Source organism: Furipterus horrens, unplaced genomic scaffold (assembly GCF_987537825.1).
Source record: "Furipterus horrens unplaced genomic scaffold, mFurHor1.1.pri manual_scaffold_7, whole genome shotgun sequence".
Classification (NCBI taxonomy): Eukaryota; Metazoa; Chordata; class Mammalia; order Chiroptera; family Furipteridae; genus Furipterus; species Furipterus horrens.
In genome coordinates this window covers 144,414,380-144,437,386 of record NW_028327177.1, presented here as the reverse complement: position 1 = coordinate 144,437,386, position 23,007 = coordinate 144,414,380, and the positions used below count along the sequence as shown (strand labels likewise).

The 23,007-nt window shown below is 52.1% G+C and overlaps 1 protein-coding gene and 2 long non-coding RNA genes across 3 annotated transcripts; 1 reads left to right on the top strand and 2 right to left on the bottom strand.

The window, feature by feature from the left end:
* Positions 1 to 504: 504 nt before the first annotated feature.
* On the bottom strand, positions 505 to 1,924 carry LOC150005555 (uncharacterized). The gene is made up of 3 exons (XR_016512330.1): positions 1,873 to 1,924; positions 1,261 to 1,384; positions 505 to 880 (listed from the first exon to the last, which is right to left on the bottom strand). It is a non-coding gene; the product is annotated as an uncharacterized LOC150005555 (long non-coding RNA).
* A 4,007-nt stretch (positions 1,925 to 5,931) lies between these two features.
* On the bottom strand, positions 5,932 to 7,914 carry LOC150005554 (uncharacterized). The gene is made up of 3 exons (XR_016512329.1): positions 7,444 to 7,914; positions 6,709 to 6,789; positions 5,932 to 6,028 (listed from the first exon to the last, which is right to left on the bottom strand). It is a non-coding gene; the product is annotated as an uncharacterized LOC150005554 (long non-coding RNA).
* A 3,646-nt stretch (positions 7,915 to 11,560) lies between these two features.
* Positions 11,561 to 22,215, top strand: LOC150005553 (histone-lysine N-methyltransferase PRDM9-like). The gene is made up of 11 exons (XM_090284975.1): positions 11,561 to 11,629; positions 11,848 to 11,971; positions 12,162 to 12,269; positions 13,284 to 13,330; positions 14,666 to 14,822; positions 15,452 to 15,553; positions 15,744 to 16,015; positions 16,627 to 16,694; positions 17,833 to 18,026; positions 19,883 to 21,088; positions 22,136 to 22,215. The coding sequence occupies exons 1-11, from the start codon at positions 11,561 to 11,563 to the stop codon at positions 22,213 to 22,215; spliced, it is 2,427 nt and encodes an 808-aa protein (XP_090141101.1).
* The last annotated feature ends 792 nt before the right edge of the window (positions 22,216 to 23,007 follow it).

Genomic DNA, 23,007 nt, shown 5'->3' with positions numbered 1-23,007 from the left:
TTGTAAGAACCGTAGGTAAGGGGAAAGGTAAACTCGAGTTCTCTCTCGGGAGTAGAGGGGGAGAGGGAAATGGGATCTGAGGGATCCAGAGGTGCTCAGAAGCACTGATGACCGATTACCGTAGCGGGTGCAGGGCTTGCACTGTAAACGGGCCTTTCACGTGTTTTCGGAGCGGTTTGTGTGAACGCCTGTGTGTATACATGTGCACGCACACACTTCTGGTCCTAGGAAGAGCCATCGATGTCGATGGCTGGCAACAGGTACAAGAACGTGATTCCCACAGAGGCCGAGGGCCACGGGTTCTCCAAGACGGTAGGGACACAGCAAGGGAGGCCTTCAGGGCACAGGTCCCATCTTTCCCTGCTGATGACACTCACCCACCAACTTTAGCCTCTTGTGTCCCGGCACCTCCAGGGCTGCCCCAGGACACTGAAGCATGAAGGATCACAGACCCACTGATCCCGGTGAACAACAGTGACTGCTACAGACAATTCTCCTTCACCGTTTCCATTCTTACCGAGTTTTATTCCCAGAAAAGGGGGGGAGGGGGGTAGAAAGGTCCATGAAGAGCAGTCACCGCCCAACTTACAGAAAGACGAGGGCCCGATCAGATGCTACCATCCCTCTTTCCCACCGTCCGGGTTCAAAAGCCATCACGTGCTCACTGTGGAAGAGGGCGGCTGAAATGGGGCTCAAAAGATTTATAAGACCCCCAATTCTGTCTCCCACGTATCCTTTTCTTTTTGTTCTTTTTCTTTCTTCTCACGCTCAGCCTTAGCTTCTTCTTCCTCGTGTCTTCTGATCAGCTGTTCCACTTCCTTCTGTCCGAGGACTCCGATGACCGTCTTTCCATTCTCTCTGGTCGGCGTGGCAATTTCCACTGGGGGCAAACACACACACACACACACACACACACACACACACACACACACACGGCTGCGTTACGGGGCGCACTCAGCCCGCACAGGCGACCCGGTTCAACCCCCCCCCCCCCTTTGTCGGCCTTCGCTCACCACCCCTTCGTGTTTTGTGCTTCATATGATTCACGGATACTTTTATTCACGTTTCTGCGTCAACGATCTTTCTTCTCCTGACCCATTCCAACCTTCTAAGCTGCTGTTTTGTCCCTTCCTTTGAAAAAGTCCCACGAGCCAACCCGCTGTAAGCTGTGCTGAGCAGAAGGAACCGCAATTTCCTCGTGGGAACCTCTCCGACGCGGTCCAGGAAACTGACCGAATCGGAGGAGGGGACATAACCTACCCTTTTCAGCAGAGAGCTTGCTCACGTCCATGGTCTTGTCGAGGACTTTGATAGCTAAAGCAAGTGCTGACTTCAGGGTCATTTCCCCTTCTTTGTAGTCTTGTTTTAACATAGACACAGCTGCCTACGAAGCAGAAATAATCATCAAAAAGAAAGTCCTTTAAATGTCTGCATTTTTCAGGAACGTGGACTGGGCAGAAGACTGATGCCTGAATTATTATTAGCATGTAACCACTGTAAGCAATTATGATGGGCGGGGACACATGGGATGGGGCGGAGGGGGAGTGTCGATGCTCTGTGAATGGAATCTTTAACCCGGGGCCTCAGACCTCCAAGACTTTGTGATAGAATTCAAGGGGATTATCCACCAGGATATGAAAAAAACTGTATCTTATTTCAACAACTTGCCTTTGAAAATCACTATTTCCTTTTGTTACAAACGTAGGCAATAAACCCCAGTGGTATTAGCAGAACCTGCGACTGCATCACCAATAGCAATCACAGATGCTAAAGTTGTTGCAGCTACCTTAAAATACCATTTACATTCATCGCCGTTTCAAAATCATGTTAGGTACCTATTGCTAGGTTTTACAGCAACACAGAAATACTCACGGCGCTGTTATTTCCAATGCATGTGGCCTTCCATACCCCGTAATTTCCGCTTGAGTCGCTCTGATAGAGCTGAAAGCCGTAACGCTTATCCCAGCCAATGGACAGCAGCGAGACGCCAAAGGGACGTTTTTTCCCTTTAACCAAGAAAGAGGACTGTCAAGTACATCAACCGCCCAAATGCAGTATCGCTATAGTCACTTGAGCTCCCTGAACGTAGCCGAAGCACCTTTCTGTGAAGCTGAGCATTCGTAAGTGGCTTTGTTCTGGCCACCACAGACTAAGGCCCACCAAAATGTCCACTTGCTTCCGGGAGATGGAATTAAGACATGGAGGACTGCTTCTCAGTGCTGAGTTTAATTATTAGGTAAAAAACAATCGGTTTCCAGATTTAAAAATGCTATTTTTGCCTCTCGATAGTCTATTAATAAAACATATGATAATACATATCGCGGAAACCACAAAGCGGAAATGTGCAATGTTTTTACTTACTTTTCAATTTCTTTTTATCATCTCATAAAAAAATTATTACTTAGAAAATGTTTTCCATTTCTGGAATAAATATGCCCCAGATTTCCTACCTCCAAACTGTGCGTACGCTTGTTTGATATCACAGAGCGCTGTCACCAACTGCTCAGAAGGAATTGGCTCCCGACACTAGTAAATAAATACCTAGGATGAAAACATTGGCATAGTCATCATTTTTTTCTAAAACACAAAAATCTAAGCAAAACATATTCTGGACATAAACCTGCTCCATGGGGACATTAACAGTCACCTGTCATTTGAGAGGGGAGCAGGGGAATGTCAACATCCTAACAATCTTACTACCACAACATTTTAGAAGTTCGGGTTAAAAAAAAAACAATTTTCAATTAATAGATCTGTAATGACTCTCATCTTTGCAAAAACGAGTTCTCCTTAGAGATATCAAACAAACTAACTTAGAGATCATCAGTCACACCCTCTCTGACCATACCTTTGGGCCATGAGCCTCAGTTCACTGGTCAGAACGTTAGCGTCAGAAGTTATGCCGGCCACACTGCAAGCCATGTCCCTGGAGGAAAAAAATGTATTCATGTGTCTGTAAGCAGAGCAGGTGTCTGAGAGGGCCTTTAAGAAGTGTTTGCAAAGTCCCGAGTTCCATGATAAGTTTACCATGCTCGCTTCAATGCTCTGGTTTACTTCTGAACAGACAGAAACTACAGAAGGTTTATCTTTGCAGGACAAACCTGACATCATTTAACACGAAAGATACATGGCGCCCCCTCCAGTTCTTCGATAGGTGTATTTAGCACCACGACGCCGAACAGGGCGAGAGAAGGAGCACTAGGAAGCTAAAGCAAGTCCCGAGAGGGTCCAGAAGCAAGACAGAGGTTTTGCCAGAGAGGAAGAAAAACTACCCCCACTCCTGGGTCATCGGTATTCTCACCTCCAAAGGCCTGGCTGGCTGGGGCCGAGGGAGGGGGCTCAGGGGCTAGGCTCCCAGGAAAGGCGCCTTTCCTTTCTTTGCTGCCATTCCCCGAGGGCTGCGCTGGCTCCCCTAGAGCTGACACCCTCTGTCACCTGCTGTCACTACACCTCTGCAAGCCTGCCAGCTGCCAAGCGGCCCGTGGCCCGGCGGTGACTCTGGAGGGATGACGCTTCCTTGGACACGCATCCAAAGGCCCTAGAACCGGCACCCGCCTCGTCCCCCACTCAGGGGGGAAGTCTCTGACAGGCAAACCCAGTGCCCCGCCAGCTAGGAGTCCTGCACGCCCAACGACGCGAAACTGACGGGGCTCATCTAAACTGTTCCCAGACCTCCAGGGGTAAGATTCGGGACACTTCCACAGAATTCCCGAGTAGCCATTCTGAACACTTGGGGAGCCTGCCACGTGTCAGACCCTGCGCTAGTGTATTTCACTCGTTTTACTCTAGTTCATTAAACGGCCACCAGCACTCGAGGCGGCACCGAAGCCCAGAGAAGGAAAGCAACGGGCGCGAGGTCACACAGACTTAACCCAGGCCTGCACACCTACCATGCCTGTACTCCGAACGGTATAAAATAGTTTCTCCACCTAGGGCTTAGCCCTGCACGTCAAAAGAATAACGCATCGTCCTAAGCCTCAAGGAAGTTTCAAGTACAAATCAAAAATGTCCACCAGTAAAGGCACAATAACAAGCGTTCACTTCAAGTTTACTACGGCACACGGGCCAGCCCTCCCGAAATACGTGAGATCCTACGTATGTGAGCACGTGAGGTATTGAAACCCTCTCCCCAGTGAGCTCACTCACTCACTGACCTTATACATTTTTTCAGAGAAAAAAAAACGTCATCAAGCAGCTTGTGGGTGTTGCGTCGCTCTGCTGCAAGCCAGACACCGCCGTTCGCTAACGTTCCCGGACAGGTGCCCGCACGTCCGATGGCCTCCATGGCGTATTCAACCTGGTACAAGCGACCTGCAAAACACAAGCGGTGAGAAACCGAGACTCCCTTCCGGGTGCTTGCACCACTGGGCCAAGAGAGTCAGCGGGAACCCTGACAGGCTCTACCCTCGCGTCCCTCTCTCGTTCTCTCGTGCTGCGCGCGATCAACCTGGTGACCATAATTACATCAGAACACAAGAGAGCATGAACTATAAAAAAAGTGTCTTGATTTCCGCCCCCCCACCCCCCACCCCCCCAAAACGTCAAGCACTTAAAAATACTTTGGAGACAAGATTACGCAATTCCTATTTTACCTCCTGGAGAAAATAGAGTGGTCCTGGAGTCATATCTTCGAGACCTCAAAGGAAAAATATACCCATGACTCCCGTCCGCTGAAGGTAACTCCTGCATAAAACACATCCTGGCACCCAGAGTCCAGTGTGTAGCAGGGAACCGATCATTTCTTCCCACTCCGGTTTGCTCACGCAGGTCCGTAAGCTGAGTACCAGACCCTCTGTCAGGCGATAGCTTACGGACGTGTGCGTGACTTACCGTGTTTTCTGAACGTTACAGCTCCTGTCAAAAGAAAGTAAGATCCTTACTAAAACGAAAGTTACAATTGAGAAAGCATTTCCACGACTTAAACCCGTTCCGTCCACCCCCTTCTTTGGCTGACTCCGCAGTGCAGCTACTGAGCGCAGCAGGCTCTGTAGCCGCTGCGACACCGCCGCCTGGTGGTCAGGTGAGGGACGCACACGCGACTTGACACAGGTGGAGACCGAGGCACCGGGCTGGAGGGGAAAATCGAAAAAGCCCTTTTTTGAAAAAAACCAACACGGAAAAGGAGCCCAAATGGGACATGGGAGAGGCAGAAAGAGGGATGAGACCCTGCAGGTGCAAGAGGAAGAACTGGGGAAGGAGAAAGAACGGGGCGTCCAGGCGGAGCAGGAAGCTTCAGCAGAAAACACTGAGTCAGACGCCTCACGGGCAAGAGACAAACGGCCGAAGCTTAAAAAAATAAAAAGAATCGCAGCCGCTCGAAAGCCAAGCCAGTATCCCGACCACGGAGTCCAGGAGGACGGACACGTGAAGAGGGGCAGAGGCTTCTCCCCGGAGGGCTGGGGTCCTGCATGCGGAAGGAGGCGGGGGGTGGGGGTGGGGGCGTGGGGCGACCTCGGCCCCCAGAGCACGTTTCCCAAATAGCGGAACACCAGACGAAGGCCGCAGGACCGGCGCGCCCAGACGAGATTTCTTAAAGGTGGGCTGGGCCTCGGGGCTGCCTGGCACTTTGGGAGGCGGTGACCTGCGACCAGGCCGCCGAAGAGTCCTCATCCCCATGCTCCACGCCGGCGCAGCGCCCAAAGGCAGGTACTAACCGGAGCAGAAAAACTGGAATTGAGGGCTACACGGAGGGCTTCACGCCACAGGAAAAATCCACTATCACCCCGCCGAGTGTCCGCTGCCCATGTGGCCCACGCGCGTGCGCAGAACGATCTCGCGGGGTGGGGGGCGAGGGGAGAACAGGCCGAAGATACGGAAGCCCTCCGGGGGCGGGGCCAAGGACAAGGAAGCCCTTTGGGGGCGGAGACAATGTGGCGGAAGACTACCGGAAGCGGGGCGAGGCCGAACGGCGGGAAGTCCTTTGGGGTGGGACCAGGAGGGCGGAAGTGTTCCGGAAGTGTGGCGGAAGGTCAGACTTCCCGGAAGCGGCTTCTAAGTCCTCCGGGGGCGGGGACGAGGTGCCAGAAGCCTATCGGAAGCGTGGCAGAGGATGTGTAAGACCTTCGGGAGCAGGAAAGAGGACCCCGAAGTCCCACGGGGAGAGGGAAGAGGACGCGGCGGTTCTTCGGGGGCGGGGACAGGGTGGCGGAACACCCGGAAGACCTTCGGGGGTGGGACCAAGATGGCGGGCCTACCGGAAGCGGGACAGGGTGTGTAGACCTTCGGGGGTTGGGCCTCGGCTGCGTGGGACCTTCTAGGGCGGGAACAAGATGGCGGGTATGCCGGAAGCGGAAGTCACCCAGAAGTCCTTTGGGGTGGTACCAGGAGGGCGGAAGTGTGGCAGAAGGTCAGACTTCACGGAAGCGGCTTCTAAGTCCTCCAGGGGCGGGGACGAGGTGCCGGAACCCTATCGGAGGATGTGTAAGACCTTCGGGAGCAGGACAGAGGACCCCGAAGTCCCACGGGGACATGGAAGAGGACGCGGCAGTTCTTCGGGGGCGGGGACAGGGTGGCAGAGGACTCCCGGAAGCGGGGTGAGGCCGAACACCCGGAAGACCTTCTAGGGCGGGAACAAGATGGCGGGTATGCCGGAAGCAGAAGTCACCCGGAAGTCCTTTGGGGTGGGACCAGGAGGGCGGACGCATCCCGGAAGCGTGGCGGAAGGTATTCACCAACAGTGCCATCTGAGGCCAGCCAGCTCTGCCTCACCTCCTGCTTTGGACTTGTGTTGCCTGCAGCACCACCAGTGTGCAGTTCCTCCTGCCATGGTGCTCTTCATAGACTCCGTTGCTAGAAATTCAAAGTATGGTGCTTTAAAACAGAAAACAAACTGTGTTCCGCTTTCTCTTTAAGATGAAAGGTTACCCCCTATTATCCTGGTATCATGATGGGGCTCCTTAGGATAGGGAGGCAGGTCTCGCCCTCTGAGATGCATCTGCACCCCCACCTTTGCTGCAACACGATCCACACTAGCTAGATGCCGAGGGCATGGGCTGTGTGTGAGCAATGGACACATTAGAACGTGAGCTGTCTCTGCGTGTGTGATGGACACTGTGCAGCCGCAAATAAGGACAGAATCATGCCGCTTGCAGCAGTGTGGAGGGACCATGAGGGAGTTGTGCTGAGATAAGCTGGAGGAAGACATGTAGGCTTGATCGAACTTACATGTGGAAGCTGAGAACACAGCCTCATAGGGACAGAGAAAGGAATAGTGGCTGTGGGGCCAGGGGAGGGGAGGGCAGAGGTCTGTCCCAGGTACAAACTGCCACTTACTGATGAGTGACTGCTGCATGGTGACAACACCATGTACATACTGGAAGATCACTGTAACAGTAGATATTAAATGCTGTCACCACAGAAAACCGGTAACTGGGAGGTGAAGGACGCGGGATCTTTCCTGCACGTTCGACTATCAGATTGTCACATCGCACATCTTAAACTTACAGTGTTACCTGCCAATCGGTCTCAATACGGTCTCTCCTAGGAAAGGAGAGGTAGGAGGGTCAGGGTCAGGGAAGATGTGAAGTGGAAATGAGGTCCACAGGCCACGAGTCTGGAAAAAGCAAGAAATGGATGCTCTCTGGAGCCTCGGAGGGAAGCACCCTGTGGAGAAAGTGGCGTTGACTCGGGAGACCCGGCCCACCCTCCTAGGCCAGAGCCACGGGTGATCGGTTTCTGTTGCTTGAGTAACCTGATTTAGGCTGATTTCTTACAGAAGCCACAGAAACTGATACCCATACCAACTAATTCACTCACATGAACCCCACAGGGGAAAGCCAGTTAAATTCCCCATGGTGGAAAGAGTGGGACAGAATTTAAATAATATGGCTGCAGAAACTGAACAGTCATGCCCTGGAGAGCGATAGAGGGGTGGCACCCTCTGTCCACCCAGAAAAAAAGGAGCAGGGGCCCGAGCTGCTTCTGTGTCACACACCACCATGCAGCCGAACCGGTCTGGATGTCGAGACCCGCACCAAATTGGCCGCTGTCCTGGATCTCCGGTGCCCCTTGCTCTCTGGAATACGCTTTGTGCCCAGTAAAGCACATGTGTCACATGCAAATTGGCAGGGCCCACGATTCAGGAGCAATGGGATCAGAGGCGCATTGCAGGAAATCCATTAACAGGGTATTATTCTTGTTCACAGAGGAAAATAAGGACAGAGTTGCAAAAAATCTGATGGTTTTAGAAGACGAACGGCAAATACAATTTCGAAATGCACAAGCAACATCTCCCAAGACTGAAGACGTTTCAGAAACAAAGGCATTCCAGTGGCCCATAAGCCCATGAAAGGAGGCTGCTGTCAAGAGTCACTAAGGAAACACAGATTCCTAGGTCACAGGTGCCATGATAAGGCCAAGCGCTGCTGACAGACAGGAAAGGGGTTAGGAACAAGAGCCTCCTGTGGTTGGGAGTGGTGGCTACATGCACTGTCTGACACAGAGTAACACCCATGTGTTTATTGAACAATGGTCTCAAATACAGCCAAATAAAGAAAACTAAAGCAACTTGTTTGGCTTAGTCTACGGTGGGGTCGTGGCTCGACTGGACTTCTTTTACAACTAAACCGAAATGAGCAAAAATGAAGAGCTTCACGCTACCAGCACCCCAGGAACTTCCTGGGTTGAAGCAGGAAGAGACACTAAACAGAAGGGAGGTGAAGCTCTGCAGTAAGGGCCAGGTGGGTGAGGTTCCAGCCATTCAGACCCAAGGCCCTAAGTCGCTGCCCAGTGGAGGACAGCTGCCTTCCTTCCCCAGGCACCTCGGCTGTGTGCCTGGGGGGTGGGGAGGTGAAACATCTGTCCCAGGGTTGGGTGGCCTCAGAAGGACAAAGACCTAGGCATGTCACCTACTTCCCAATAGGAGGCACAGACATCACACGTGTGCAAATCTCGGTGGTGACTGCAGAGTCAGGATGCTGCTGAAACAGATTTGCTCTCTTCCCAGCCCACCTTGATGCAAACGCATGGTGTGGGACCAGCCGGTCAGGAGGGGTCATTTTGAAGAAAAGTTCATTGGAGAAAAGAATAATTCTGGGTGATGGTGGTTTCTCACTGGCTGAGTGCCTGGGGAGTCAGTTTTCCGGTACATCGCCGTGTTGGGTCCCGTGACTGCCACTTTTTCCTGCCGTTGACCTCAGGTGGTGCGACCTGAGAAGACCCCAGTGACCAGACCCGCCGACTCCACTGTACTGACGTTTCCCTTTACGCAATTTCACAGTAGTAATTACAGTTAGTTGGCTTATTTGCAATCCACGCGAATCAACTTATATTTCTGTGCTCAGAACCAGGCAAGGGCCAGAGACCCTCTGCTCACGTTATCCCTTGAAAGCCGGTGGCAGCTAAACTGACCCTGATCTGTGGACTCAGGGCCTTAGATCCTTAAAGTGCATGCCTTGTTTTTTATGCAAAATACTTGTAGGTTGTTTCGGGTTTTCGGTTGCTTTGTTTTCAGTTTGCTTCTATCTTGTCTTCCCGTTTCTGAAGACTCTGTAGACCTGCGTTGCTTCCCCGTGCTTTTTCCAGGATGCTTACCGCTACGTGTGTTGTGTGCGAATCTCTGACCCCTCTGCAACTTATTTTGTGCCTACAAACCAGGTGGTCCGAATTCACTGATTTGCCGTTTCCCTGGAGAGCCATGCAGCCTTGCCTGAGTCCTCACTGGGTTATGCGGGTCCTGCCGAAGGTGGGTTTGACAACCAAGAGCACAGAAGGGCCTAGACGAAAGTGATGCTGGAAATTAAGACTTCTGATTTGAGGTATGTTTACATACCTCTCGGTCCAGGTGTTTAATGATCCGAGCAGTGAGCTGGACTCGCTGGTGACAACAGTCTCTGACTGCTCAGGCCTCAGGATCTTAAAGACATCCTGTGACTTAGAATCTTGCTGAGTACTCCATCTTCCCTGATGTTGATAAGGAAAGCAAACAAAACTAAGTACAAATGGTGTTTAACCTTGATTGCTTTCTGTTAGTGTTTAAGGAACAGTGCATCTGTTCCTTAGCCTTAAAAGAGTAAGTGATTGGATTTCTGTTTTCCTGTCTATGAATGCTATATAGACTTGTTTGTCAGGAAGCATTCTTTTCAGTTAACCTTTTAAGCTTCCTCTGTTGTAAGTTTCAAGTACATTGTAATCATTCCTGGAATGTGCCTGTGAGCTCATTCCTGGACCCTCCCTGTTAATGAGCATATCTGCAAAATCCAATAAAAGGAAGGTGCTTGCACTGCTCAGGGCTGATGGTCTGAGCCAGCCACAGTCCTCTGAGCGTATTGGCCATTCATCCTGCTTGCTGGAATTATCTAATCGCCCCCGACCATATTCTACACTTCACGAAAGTTCAGGTTACCCACTACAGCCTGGTGGAACGAGGCCGCTTTGTCACCAGGCGGCAAGAAGGCCACGCCCACGCTAAACAGCTGCCGGGCTCCGGGCCCCAGCTCTTGTGGGGCGGGTCCATCCGCAACCTCTGGTACACCCCGCACCACAGAAACCGGAAACCGCCGCGCTGCGGTCCTCGATGAAGGCCGCATGACAGACACTGAGCAGCCAATCCCCGGGGAGTGGGGCGGGTCTTCCGCCGACGGTCACGCTCCACCCCCCCTGCCCCGCCCTTTCATCTTCTCACCACCCATTGGCGGGCAGGGCGCTGCGATCTCGGCACTGATTGGCCGCTCGCGCCCACGCCACTATATTACCTGGAACCTCGCTGTCACCGCCTCAGACCTCCTGAGGGCGGGAAGCGCGCTGCAACTCGGAGACCACGGCCAGGGTGGGCGGCGCGGAAGGGGGTCCGGGAGACTGACAGGAGGACGGGGGACCTTGCCGTGCGAAACCCTTAGCCCGAGACCTTCCAAGTCCAGCCTAAGAGCCCCGGTGCTCTCACCTGACAGGCTCCAAATCCCTTCAGCCTCCAGGGGCCCACGGCGGGCAACGCGGAGGGCCCCAAGTCTCGCCCAAACAATCCCTCAAGGCTTACACCCCAAAACGCCCTGAGAACCCCAACTCCCCTCGGCTCGGGGCAGCCTGATACAGCTGGCCCGGAAAGACCGAATGGCCCCAAACCCTGACACCCGAAGTGCCGTCGGCCGGGGAACGCAATGTTGGGGAACCGAAAGGCCGCAATGGCTGACCAGACTCTCCTCAGCCTCAGCGGTCTCGGAGCCTCTCCCCCCGGGCGCTGGAAATGCCCTCGGCCTGAGAGGCCCCCGAGCTTATCCTGAGGGACCCCGAGGCCCGGCGCCTCAGACACTCCCGTCCGCTGCAGACCGCGCCTGCGTCACGCGCGGGTTTCCCCAGAACCTGTCGCCGTCGGGGCCGCCGCGCGCGGGCGCTCGGGAGCCGGCGCTTCTGCTGAGGCGGCCGCGCGGGTCGGGGGTTCGCGGGCGCAGTGCACCCCCCGCGGGCGCATCGCCGTGACCGCCCGGCCTGCGCCCCACCCATCCCCTCGTCCCCTTGGGTCCCCACGTCTTCCCTGTCCGGACGCCCCGCCAACAGCGGGAAAGGCGTTCAGCCCGCTCGGCACCTTCTCCTTCCACAGGCGCCTGGGCCTCGGGGCTGGGAGACCATGAACGCCGACGCCGGGCCGCGGGGGTGCCCTGAGGGAGAAGCGGGGAGAACCGGGCGCAAGCCAAAGGTGAGCTCCGGCGTCGGCGGGGGGCGGGGGCCCCAGAGCTCCGCGGCCGCTGGCCTGGGGAGGCCCCGCCTGCGCCCGTGCGGACCCCGCTGTCTCGGCGCCCCGGGCACGGCCGGGAGGGACCCGGCGCGCCCCCTGCACCCAGGGCGGGGGTAGAGGGGAGGCCGGCTGCCGTTCTCGGTCGCCGCGACGAGCCCTGAGCGATCCCGTTTCCGCAGGCCGGAGACGCCTTCAGGGACATTTCCGTCTACTTCTCCCGGGAAGACTGGGCGGCGATGGGGGACTGGGAGAAGCGCCGCTACCGGAACGTGAAGAGCAACTACGAAGTGCTCGTCGGCCTCGGTAACGTCCAGGCAGACGCCGACGCGGGCGGACTGCGCACACGCGCGCACACACGCACCCCGGGCCGGGGACCGCGGCGCCTCGTTCCGGACCCCCCCTCCCCGCCCCGTGGGAGCGGGTCGCACTGGCTCTGCGGTGCTTGGTCCCCCTCGGGCTGCTGCTTTCACCCGGACATCTTGCTCCTCCCCAGGTCTCCGAGCGCCGCGGCCAGCCTTCATGTGCCACCGCAGGCGGACCGCCGGGCCCCGGGCGCAGGACAGCGAGGATTCCGACGAGGAGTGGACCCCCCGGCAGCCAGGTGAGCGCCGGGGCCGCGGCTGCGTCTCAGGAGCTGACGAGCGTCAGCGGCCAGCGGGGCGCAGAACGGCGCTTTGTGCGGCCGGCGCGTTCGTGGGAACTCTCCGAATGTGGGGTTGATTACATGTATGTGTACATGCGTGAGTAAGCGGGGACTGCATAAAGATGTAAAAGCGGATAAGAAACGACCGATTCAGAAGAGTGGCCATCACAAGAGAGGAGGCAGGTCGGCCGGGTGGGCAGGGCCGTGAGACCCCAGTGCCGACGGCCCGCGCGGGGCACACGCGGGAAGATTCCTGATCCCCGCGATGAAGGGAGTTGGGTCCTGGGCCGGGGTAGGGAGCAGCTCAGCTTTGCATCGGCCTCTGGTGTCGGCCACCGACTCGGCCGGTCTAGTTTCCTTGAGCCCATCGTGGGCAGGGAGGGTCTGCTTTCAGGGGTCTGAGCTTGAAACAGCTGAAGGCAACATGTTACCTTTGCCTTGATGGAAAGTCCGTTTCTGAGGTCAACAGACCTGAGGCTCCATCCCCGGACTGGTCGCTGCTGACCAGGATCTGATGATTGAGGGAGCGGGTGGACGGCCAGAGTGTGAAACGTGGAGCATTAGACAGGAAGGAGGCGAGGCGGCCGTGGGGCCCTTAGGCTGTCGGGGTGAAGACAACAGAAAGGGGAACGGGTCGTGTTGTGTAAATGGAGTTCCTGCACAGTTACATGGCCTTTCTTTTATTTCTGCCGTGAAAGGCCAGTTTACTTTTTAATAAATATAATAGCTAATTTGTAAAGGTAGCATTAAGCACAGATGACACTTTGTCTAGTTTTTTACAACTTCTTAAGAATATTAGTTGGTGCCCCCCTGTAGCAACACGGGCCTTAACGATAGCTCAGAAAACATTCCCAGCAGTCCTTGGATCGCCCTTGGACTGCTCTCTGGTTCCAAATTCTGTGCACCTAATGAGCATCTCCAGATTTTGGAAACATTTGCCAACCAAAGCACTGATTTCTCCTCATCTTTTAGTCAAACCTTCGGTGGCCTTCAGAGGGGGACACAGTAAACACCCAAAGGTGAGTATTTCCCAGATCCTGTTGACAAGAAACTCTTTCCCATGGATACAATGCAGGTAAGAGTAGGAAAATGCAGAGTTTCAGAGATGTAGAAATGCTTCATTAGATGCCTGAGATCACAGTATCGGCAGTGGTGCAATCTGACCCACAGCTCCTACTCCACACCTCTTACACTGAAACTTTCCCAGTGGTACCAAGTTTACACTCTCTTAGCCATATACTGTTACATCATACGTCCAACTAATGGTTTCCAACGCACTCCTTTTCTTCTGCGCTGAAGTGAAAGGTGCGCTGAGACCCTCTGACGGAGGGAAGCATACTGATGTATAGGCGGTTTGCACAGCGGATGGTCCCAGGTGAAGGAGGATATAGGCTCCCTGGAACCAGAGCACCCCCTGTCCCCCAACCATGAGGAGCTTCAGGTTGGATAATTGTAAAACAACAAGTAATACGATGGCTTAAGGACGTCACACAGTTTACTCATTATTTGACAGACACTTGTCCCCTTGAACTGACTTCAAATGCCCATCTGTGTAGGAAGAAGTAACAGCTTCTTCCTCTGAGCACTAACCTGGCCACTCTCATCCTGTTCGGACTCATGGGCTCAGCCTGCCTACCTCTGCACTGAGAGGAGGCCGGTCCATACCTGATTCTTCTCAGGAGTCCCAGGGACCCTGAGAGCCCCTGAACTTTTGCTGAATGAATGATTTCACAATTACAAATTAAACTACCACGGATCCGCAAACGCTGAAGATAATTTCTGTTAGATTTCAATATGGAGATAGCTGAGGGGTAAGTTGATAGGAGGACCATGATTTCACATTCAGACTCTGTTACACAGCTCACACAACACTTTGGTGAACGTTGTTGTATTTCATCTTTGCCATGACGTTAACAATGAGTGTGTTATAGATCCAGAAGATGAAGAGAACTAGCTAGTGGTACAACCTTATTCAAACAAAATTGGTGGGAACGGGAACCAGCTAATCTAATTAATTACAGATGTACTCCCCAAAATATAGCAATTTGAAAATTTGAGCATCATTTTCACTAGTGTCTAGACATGTTTCTGCCAACTATTTTTTTACTCTCTTCCCAATGCCCCTTACTCTCACTATCATAGAGAAACCTGAAATAAAAGAGCCTAAGGCATCAGTTTCGTCTTGAGTTCAGTATCCATACAGGCCCTTTCTTCTCCCTCTGATATCCACACTCCTCCGGTATTTCCAGGGGCTGTTGAAGTGTTACTTAGATTCATACATGTGGAAATATATCAAAGCCCTTAAAATTAAATAAATGCATCTTATCTTTTAATATGTGACTCTCACATTGAAGGCAATCTCCAGACCACCATTGAGCAGTGAATCTAGTTTGAAGGACTTGTCCACAATGGCTACTTTGCTGACTGCGAGTGGCTCAGAGCACGCCCAGAAACCCGTGGCCCCTCCTGGACAAGCAAGGACCTCTGGAGAGCACTCTAGACGAAAACTGGGTAAGATAGAATCACTTGGACGCTACAGCTCCTCTAAGTCCTCTGGAATGGATGATAAGCATGGCCTAGGTGTGTGGGGCGCACTTGGGATAGTCCTGGGTTTAAGCTGGACAAAGCTGACAATGAAGTCAGCACTGGAGCTTTGGGCTGATCTTATAAGTTCTCTTAGCTCCTGAATGCTGATGTGTAAAGTCAAGATAAGGACACATCATTCATATGTTGTTTGAAAGCATTACATTAAATTTAAAACTATTGACATGTGTGAGTTTTCCAATAAACCCACCTGTGATAATAGCGACCCGACCGTACATCCTTGGTGTCGTATGCTCAGGCCTTTGCTTAATGCTGACACGTAATGTGCCCTCAATCAATATTTTATAACCGAGTGAAGGTTAGGAAGTTACACCTGGTCATGGGACGATCTAGAAACTGACATTGAATCCTCCATCTCTGGTCACTGTGGACTCTTAGTCTCTCTGAACCAGTAGTGAATGGAGGGAAATACCAGAGTACGTAGGAAGGACGGGTGATGCTTTCAGGGGAGGAGAGTGTGTGCTTTCTGACAAAACAGAGACTGACACTCCAGACCCCACCAACCCAGCTCGCCTGCTCTTCTTCCTCAAACTCAGACCCCAAGAGAAAGGAGGTTGACGTGAAGATGTACAGCCTACGAGAAAGAAAGGGCCATGTGTACCGAGAGGTCAGCGAGCCCCAGGATGATGACTTCCTCTGTAAGTGGCCCTCACAAAGGGGCACATTATGTCTTGCTACATAATTTCATCTAGCCACTTGGTCCCCAAATCATTCCCTTCCTCCACTGTCCAGGAGAGCAGGATGGAGCCTCAGTGAGGTGAGGGCCTGCGCTCCCTTTGAAGCTCTCTGTATTCAGAAACCCCTAACCCCTGTTCCTCTCGCCTCCAGATTGTGAGAAGTGTCAGAAGTTCTTCACTGACAGCTGTGATGTGCACGGGTCCCCTACATTTGTAAAAGATCATGCAGTGGACAAGGGGCATCCCGACCGCTCAGCCCTCACTCTGCCCCCTGGGCTGAGAATTGCAACATCAGGCATCCCTGAGGCTGGGCTTGGAGTGTGGAACGAGGCTTCTGATCTACCTGTGGGTCTGCACTTTGGCCCTTATGAGGGTCGCATCACAGACGATGAAGAGGCTGCCAACAGCGGATACTCCTGGCTGGTGAGAGAAGTGTTTGCCTCCTACCCTGCCCTCTGGCTTCCAACATCCTTCCTGAGGCCTGGTGGGACGTCACCTTCTACATGCTAGACATGGATGGGGATAAATAATATGGTTAGCTCTGTGTACTGAATGGGCTTTGCATGAACAGGAAGCTCCTCCTGTTTAAGGATCAGAAGGTACCCCTGGCTGTTGTGACTCAGTGGACTGAGTGCCGGCCTGCGAACCAAAGTGTCGCCGGTTCGATTCCCAGTCAACACGTGAGGGGTAACCACACGTGGATGTTTCTCTCCTCTTTCTCCCTCCCTTCCCCTCTCTCTAAAAATAAATAATTTCTTTAAAAACAAAAGGACCAGAGGGTAACTGGGAGCAAAGTGGTACACACACAAGGCACTGGCTCCTCCCTTATAGGCTCCTGCTCTGATGGGACAGACTCATATGTGTACATGATGAGTAAGAAAAATATCCTAATGAGTAAGAAAAATATCCTGTGGTCGCAATTGGCGGTTGAATCCCCGTGTGAGCTGAAAGAGCTTCGATGACAGTATAGTGAAATAATTCTTCTGTTACCTCCCCACCAAAAAAAGCCTTTAACTTCTTCTCCTGAAACGCAGATCACCAAAGGCAGAAACTGCTATGAGTATGTGGATGGGAAGGACGAATCCTGGGCCAACTGGATGAGGTACGGTCGATCAATTTCTGGGTGCCCGAGAGGACTCTCATCTGCCACAGGCTTTCCCTGTCATCCTGCCCCCTTGGTGGCCTCCCTCAATCCTGTTTCTTTTGTTCTCCACATGGGATTCTTTCGTATCAGGAGACATTTAGGAAAAAAGGAGATAAAAATACAGTGTACATCCTCAAAATATAAAGATGTATGCTAGACAAACTTTGGACAATGGGGAAAAGAAACCTTGAAGAGCCTAGATGTACTGGAATACTGGATTATGCTTTACTTCATCTAACATTAATTAAGCACTTTCTATGGTTCCAGTTTAGACCAAGTTATTTATTACTTAAAGAGATCACACAACCCGTGTCCTTATGAAGGACTTACTGCAGACAGACATTAAATCATTGCTTTTAGAAGTATATGAGTACACTTTTCCTAACTTTACAGAAGTGCACAGTGCCAGGATAGGCTAAACCAAGGACAGCCCAGCAAAGCAGCCCAGCATCACCTCTAACTAGAGCTGCATTCTCAGGCCTGCAGATGAGTGGTCATGAGCCCCTTGCACGAGCGGCTCTTTTTTTTTTTTTTTTTTAATCAGGGAAAAGAGAATGTGAGTCAACTATCATTGCTCTGTTATCTTGCTGAGACAGAGAGGCCTCCAGGTTTCTATGGGAACCTTGGGGGAGACAAGTTAATTTTACCCTAAGAAAAGTATGCAATGATTGGAGAAAGACCTCTCAAGAGAAGATAGACTTGGGATGAGTATTGAATGATGTGAGATAATCTAGAAGCAGAGTCTAGATCAAGCACCAGGTTCTCTGGTGTGAAACAGAACTCGACTTAGCGTTTAGAGAAGCTAGAGGGAGCTGCGTTTCATGGCCAATAGGGGTGGATCTTAAGTCTGGAACTGGGCTTTGGGAAATGGTCTTAGGCAAGATGAGCCCCGTGAGCAGGACTTGGAGACAGATATTCATATGACATCTGACAGAGGCTCAGATGTTGAACAGAAGGCTCCCCGGGAGCACTAGGGGGAGTGGGTGACATCAAAGCCCGAGGGTCTTAAGCATCAGTGAGGAGCTGGACGTGGATGTGACAGGTAGCGGGAACTCACTGGTGTGTTTTTCTTTCCCTTCCTCTCCCTCAATCCCAGGTATGTGAACTGTGCCCGGGATGATGAAGAACAGAACCTGGTGGCCTTTCAGTATCACAGGCAGATTTTCTACCGAACCTGCCAGGTCGTCAGGCCAGGCTGTGAACTGCTGGTCTGGTACGGGGATGAGTACGGCCAGGAGCTGGTCATCAAGTGGGGCAGCAAGTGGAAGACAGAGCTCGCGGCCAAGAGAGGTGGGCACCGCTGTTCTCCTTCAAGACAGAAGTAAAAGAGAGAACTCTCATAGAAATGTTCACAGTCCAACTCCACTCTAAAGTCAGTACAATTTCAAGTCAGATGCTTCAGAAATCAAGGAGTCATTTCATATGCATTTGACTCCTAGGAACAATTTTTATTTTCTTTCTGTTCCTATTTTTAAAATGCTTCATGCACTAAATACACAACAGCATATAGTGCTGAAAGGCTTAGAGGCCAAAAACCCAAGTTTTAAAGAAGATTTTAATTATTTTTAGAGAGAAGGGAAGGGGGGGAGAGAGAGAGAGAGAGAGAGAGAGAGAGAGAGAGAGAGAGAGAGAGAGAGAGAGAGAGAGAGAGAGAGAGAGAGAGAAACATCGATGTGTGAGAAAAACGTCTCTCATTGACTCTTGTACGCACCCTGACCTGACTGGGGACTAAACACTCAACCCATCCATGAGCCCTGACCAGCGATCAAACCCGTGACCTTTAAATTTGTGGGACAACACCCAACCAACTGAACCACCATGGACAGAGCAAAAAAAAGTTTTTAAACATTAACCAACTGTCTCACCAAGGCAGATTTTTCTAACCTTTTTATAGCGGTTTCTTCTTACTTTCCTCTGTATTTCTAGATGAAATGTGTATGTTAATATGCACTTATTCATTATTTCAGGTAGTTGTCCTGTGAGTTCTTACTCTGTGCCACACAGAGTTCTGGGAACTCGAGATACCGATTAGCATAAAGATGAGAATCGCTGCTCTTGAGCAGCTGACGGGCGAAGGAGGGAAACTCAGGGACGGATGCTTGCATGTGCACAATATCACACAACGATTAGTGCTTTAGGGAAAAGGAATCCACAACCAAGTACCTGGGGATCACTGCGAACGGAGGGTGCAGTGTGGCTGGTGCTCAGGGAGGGTCCTTTGCATGGAGAACACTTAGAACAATACCTGTGGGCAAAGGGTCCCAGGTAGAGGGGCAGCTAGTGCAGAGAAGGAGAGGCGGGGTTTGAGCTGTCTGAGGGACACTCGGTCTCGACCTCAACATGGAGGGTAACAATACAAATCAGATACAGGTCCAGCAGCTGTAAACACAGGGTCCATGATCCAAGCTGAGCCACTTGGATGTTCCTTGGCAAGATGGGACAACTGTGCTGTTTTCAGCTGCAGCGTGAGCATGAGAGAGTGATGGCCGGAAAGCCCTGCAGAGGCCAGGGCGTGACTCTGTTCTAAAATTAGGCTTTGTTAAATTTTGGAAAATCAACTTCAGTGGAATCCCACAGTGATGACTTCATTTACAAGTGAGAGAAGATGCGGATGGGCTGCAGGGGTATGGGAGTCGGGTGTGTTGGAACTGTGGTTGGATAACTATTTTAAAACAGGACTTCCTAGTGTATTTGAAATGGGCTAACACTGAATGAAATAAAGTGTGAGTACTTGGTGTGAGGCTGAGGAAGGACATGTTTTTATTTTATAATTTCAGAGAACTGAAAGAAGCAATTGCTAGGTGGGGCCTGTGGTTTCTCTCTTTACTATGACTTACTTAGAAGATACACGTATATGGAAAAGGTCACTGCAGTTCCATCCACACAGGGAGTGGAACAGCCTCTGACGCTACTTGAAAGTCCCTAGTCTGGCCTATGTGCAGGCACGACCCATGATACGGGCTTTCTGCTTTCTGAAAACATTGCAGTGCATACAAATAAAAAGAAAAATAGGAACAGTGTGGGGGACAGAGCTTGCGTTGTCAACACTATAAGAATGCTTGGCGAGACAGGTCTTCTCAGGAGACCAAGTGTGCAGCTGAGGCAGCCTTGTCCATGTCACTGCTGACCAAAACCTTCTCTTTCAGCAGAACCAAAGCCAGAGGTCCACCCATGTCCCTCCTGCTCTCTCGCCTTCTCCAGTGAGAAATTCCTCAGCCAACATGTGAAACGCAGTCACCCCTCTCAGATTCTCCCGGGAACATCTGCGAGAAAACACCTTCCGTCAGAGGACTGCTGCCCAGCGGAGCAGAGTCAGCAGCAGCAGCAGCACCATGCCATTACACACAGTTGGAAGGACACAGGGGAAGGTCGAGTGGCCAAAGAAAGGTCCAAACCTTTGCTTAAAAGGATCAGGCAGAGGAGGGTTTCAGGGGCCTTGTTGAAACCTCCCGATAAACAAATGGGAAGCTTGAGTGAGCATGAGGGGATGATGGAGGAAGAGCTCAGCACAGGCCAGAAGGCGAATCCAGAGGACACAGAGAAATTATTCATGGAAGTAGGAGCGTCAAGAATTGTAACAATCAAATATGGAGGGTGTGGGCAAGGCTTCAATGACAGGTTACAGCTCAGCAGACACCAGAAGATACACTCAGGGGAGAAGCCCTATGTTTGCAGGGAGTGTGAGCGAGGCTTTGCACGGAAGTCACATCTCATCTCACACCACAGGACACACTCAGGGGAGAAGCCCTATGTTTGCAGGGAGTGTGAGCGAGGCTTTGCACGGAAGTCGGATCTCATCTCACACCACAGGACACACTCAGGGGAGAAGCCCTATGTTTGCAGGGAGTGTGAGCGAGGCTTTGCACATAAGTCAGCTCTCATCAGACACCAGAGGACACACTCAGGGGAGAAGCCCTATGTTTGCAGGGAGTGTGAGCGAGGCTTTGCACAGAAGTCGGATCTCATCTCACACCAGAGGACACACTCAGGGGAGAAGCCCTATGTTTGCAGGGAGTGTGAGCGAGGCTTTGCACGGAAGTCACATCTCATCTCACACCACAGGACACACTCAGGGGAGCAGCCCTATGTTTGCAGGGAGTGTGAGCGAGGCTTTGCACGGAAGTCGGATCTCATCTCACACCAGAGGACACACTCAGGGGAGAAGCCCTATGTTTGCAGGGAGTGTGAGCGAGGCTTTGCACGTAAGTCAGTTCTCATCTCACACCAGAGGACACACTCAGGGGAGAAGCCCTATGTTTGCAGGGAGTGTGAGCGAGGCTTTGCACAGAAGTCACATCTCATCTCACACCAGAGGACACACTCAGAGGAGAAGCCCTATGTTTGCAGGGAGGGTAAGTCATTAGCACCTTGATAGCCATAGGGCAAACGCAGCCTCCACATACTTTACACTCCAGCCCTGAGGGCACTTCAGATAAGTATACTGGCCCTTGACTCTCCCCAAGAGTGTCATTTGTAAAGAAGTAACTGGTTAAACAAATCCTCTACTTTCATAACAAGAGGTAAGATAGACAAACAGTTCCTTAAATGCTATGGAGATGCCTACACCAACCTCCTCCCTGGTGGTTTGGCCTCCTGCTCTGAAACGTGTTGTCTCCATACAACTTTGACTCCCACTCGCCTTACTCCCCCCATCACTGAAAGCAGAGCGTTCCAGGAGGGCCTCAGAGAGCTCGTGCTCCCAGCCACAGAGACTCAGCTTCTGCAAAGGCCTGAGTCCAGAGTCAATCTGATTAGGCCACCACCCAGGGAGCAGTATATGGGGGGTGGGGTGGTAAAAAAACACCAAGATGTATTTTATAAAAGGTTGTGTATTTATTCTTACATATTTAACCTTCGGTCACCTTCAAAGTGCTCTCCATTTGATGCCATACACCTATCCAGACGTTTTTCCCACTGCTCAGAACTGTTTTGGGCCCTGGCTGGTGTGTCTCAGTGGATTGAGTAGCCGGCCTATGAACCAAATGGTTGCCAATTCAATTCCCAGTACAGGGCACATGCCTGGGTTGCGGGCCAGGTACCTGGTGGGGGCCGTGTGACAGGCAACCAGTGGATGTATCTATCTCTCTTTACATCTTTAAAAAATTTAAAAGCGGTGTGTCTTGGGTTTTCTTTCCTTCTAGCTGCCCATCCCTAACAGAGAGAAGACCATGAACTTTCACTATTCTGTGACTGCTGGCATGGGCCATGAAAGAGGGACAGAGTCCTGGTGCAATGCTGGCACAGGGGCTGGGACTGAAATACAGTGGGGAGGGGAACCCACAGACTGCCAGGGGTTGGTCACCTCCACCCCCCACCAGGACTGACCCTAGAACTCTCCTAGAAGGCTGATCAATTCAGCCTCAGTAAGGAGAGGTCCGTTTCCTTTCCCTCCCCTTCAGCAACAAACCACATTCCTAGTGTGGCTGCCAGCCTCCGAGATGTCCCCCCAGCCCACCTGCTGTCACCCCTGCCCTTGTAAGAACCTCCTTCACCCAACTGGGCTGATCTGTGTTGTGAAAATGGCGTGCAGCTCTCAAAGCTGAGTCATAAACAAGTATTTGTGTTTCAGCCTTGCTTGCACAGTTCACACAGTCTCGATCCCCTTGCACAGGGGGCTGGGTGTCACACAGCCCTCCCAGCCACCTGTCAGTGCCAGGCAGCCATGACCCTTGGTTTGAAGAGGAAGCTCCAATGAGTGACTGCGGCCTCACATCTGCTGGCTCTTGTCCCCCATCAGGCAGCTGAGGTCACTGTCTTGTCCCTATGATACATGCTGGGCCTCCAAGGCCACTCCACCTACACCTGTTGGCTTCCCAACTCCTCCCCCTGACTCTGAGTGCCCTCAGTGGGGTGGGTTGATCATCCTTGGACAGAAAGGATGTCAGCAGCAGAGGTGACAGGATGGCATGGTCGGCTGCCTCCATCACACCCTTCACTCAGTGCCACAGTGGCTACCGCAGCTGTGGCCAGCCCCACCTGGTTTCTGCCGTGATTGTCTCCCACCCACGCAAGAGAGCTGCGGCTTGTTTGAAGACCACAGTTGGGCAGGTGAGGGGGTCACTGACCGCAACGGTCAGTCAAGAACACAAAACAGCTCACTGCCCTCTACATCTGGGTTAGGAAATACTTTCTGAAACTTGGCACATTTTTTCCTGAATCCCAAGCCCTGCCCTGTCTGTCCCTGGCCCTGGTCCTAGTTACCCTGGACAGTGTCTGACTGAGAGCTTCCCCTGGGGAGTTTGTCACCCACATATGCTGTCTTCAAAGATCA

Bases quoted from the DNA above. Each gene is read 5' to 3' on its own strand.
- LOC150005553 (XM_090284975.1), top strand. From the start codon at position 11,561: ATGAACGCCGACGCCGGGCCGCGGGGGTGCCCTGAGGGAGAAGCGGGG. The intron at 11,972-12,161 runs GTAACGTCCAGG...GCTCCTCCCCAG, and splicing joins CGAAGTGCTCGTCGGCCTCG to GTCTCCGAGCGCCGCGGCCA. The intron at 12,270-13,283 runs GTGAGCGCCGGG...CTCATCTTTTAG, and splicing joins GTGGACCCCCCGGCAGCCAG to TCAAACCTTCGGTGGCCTTC.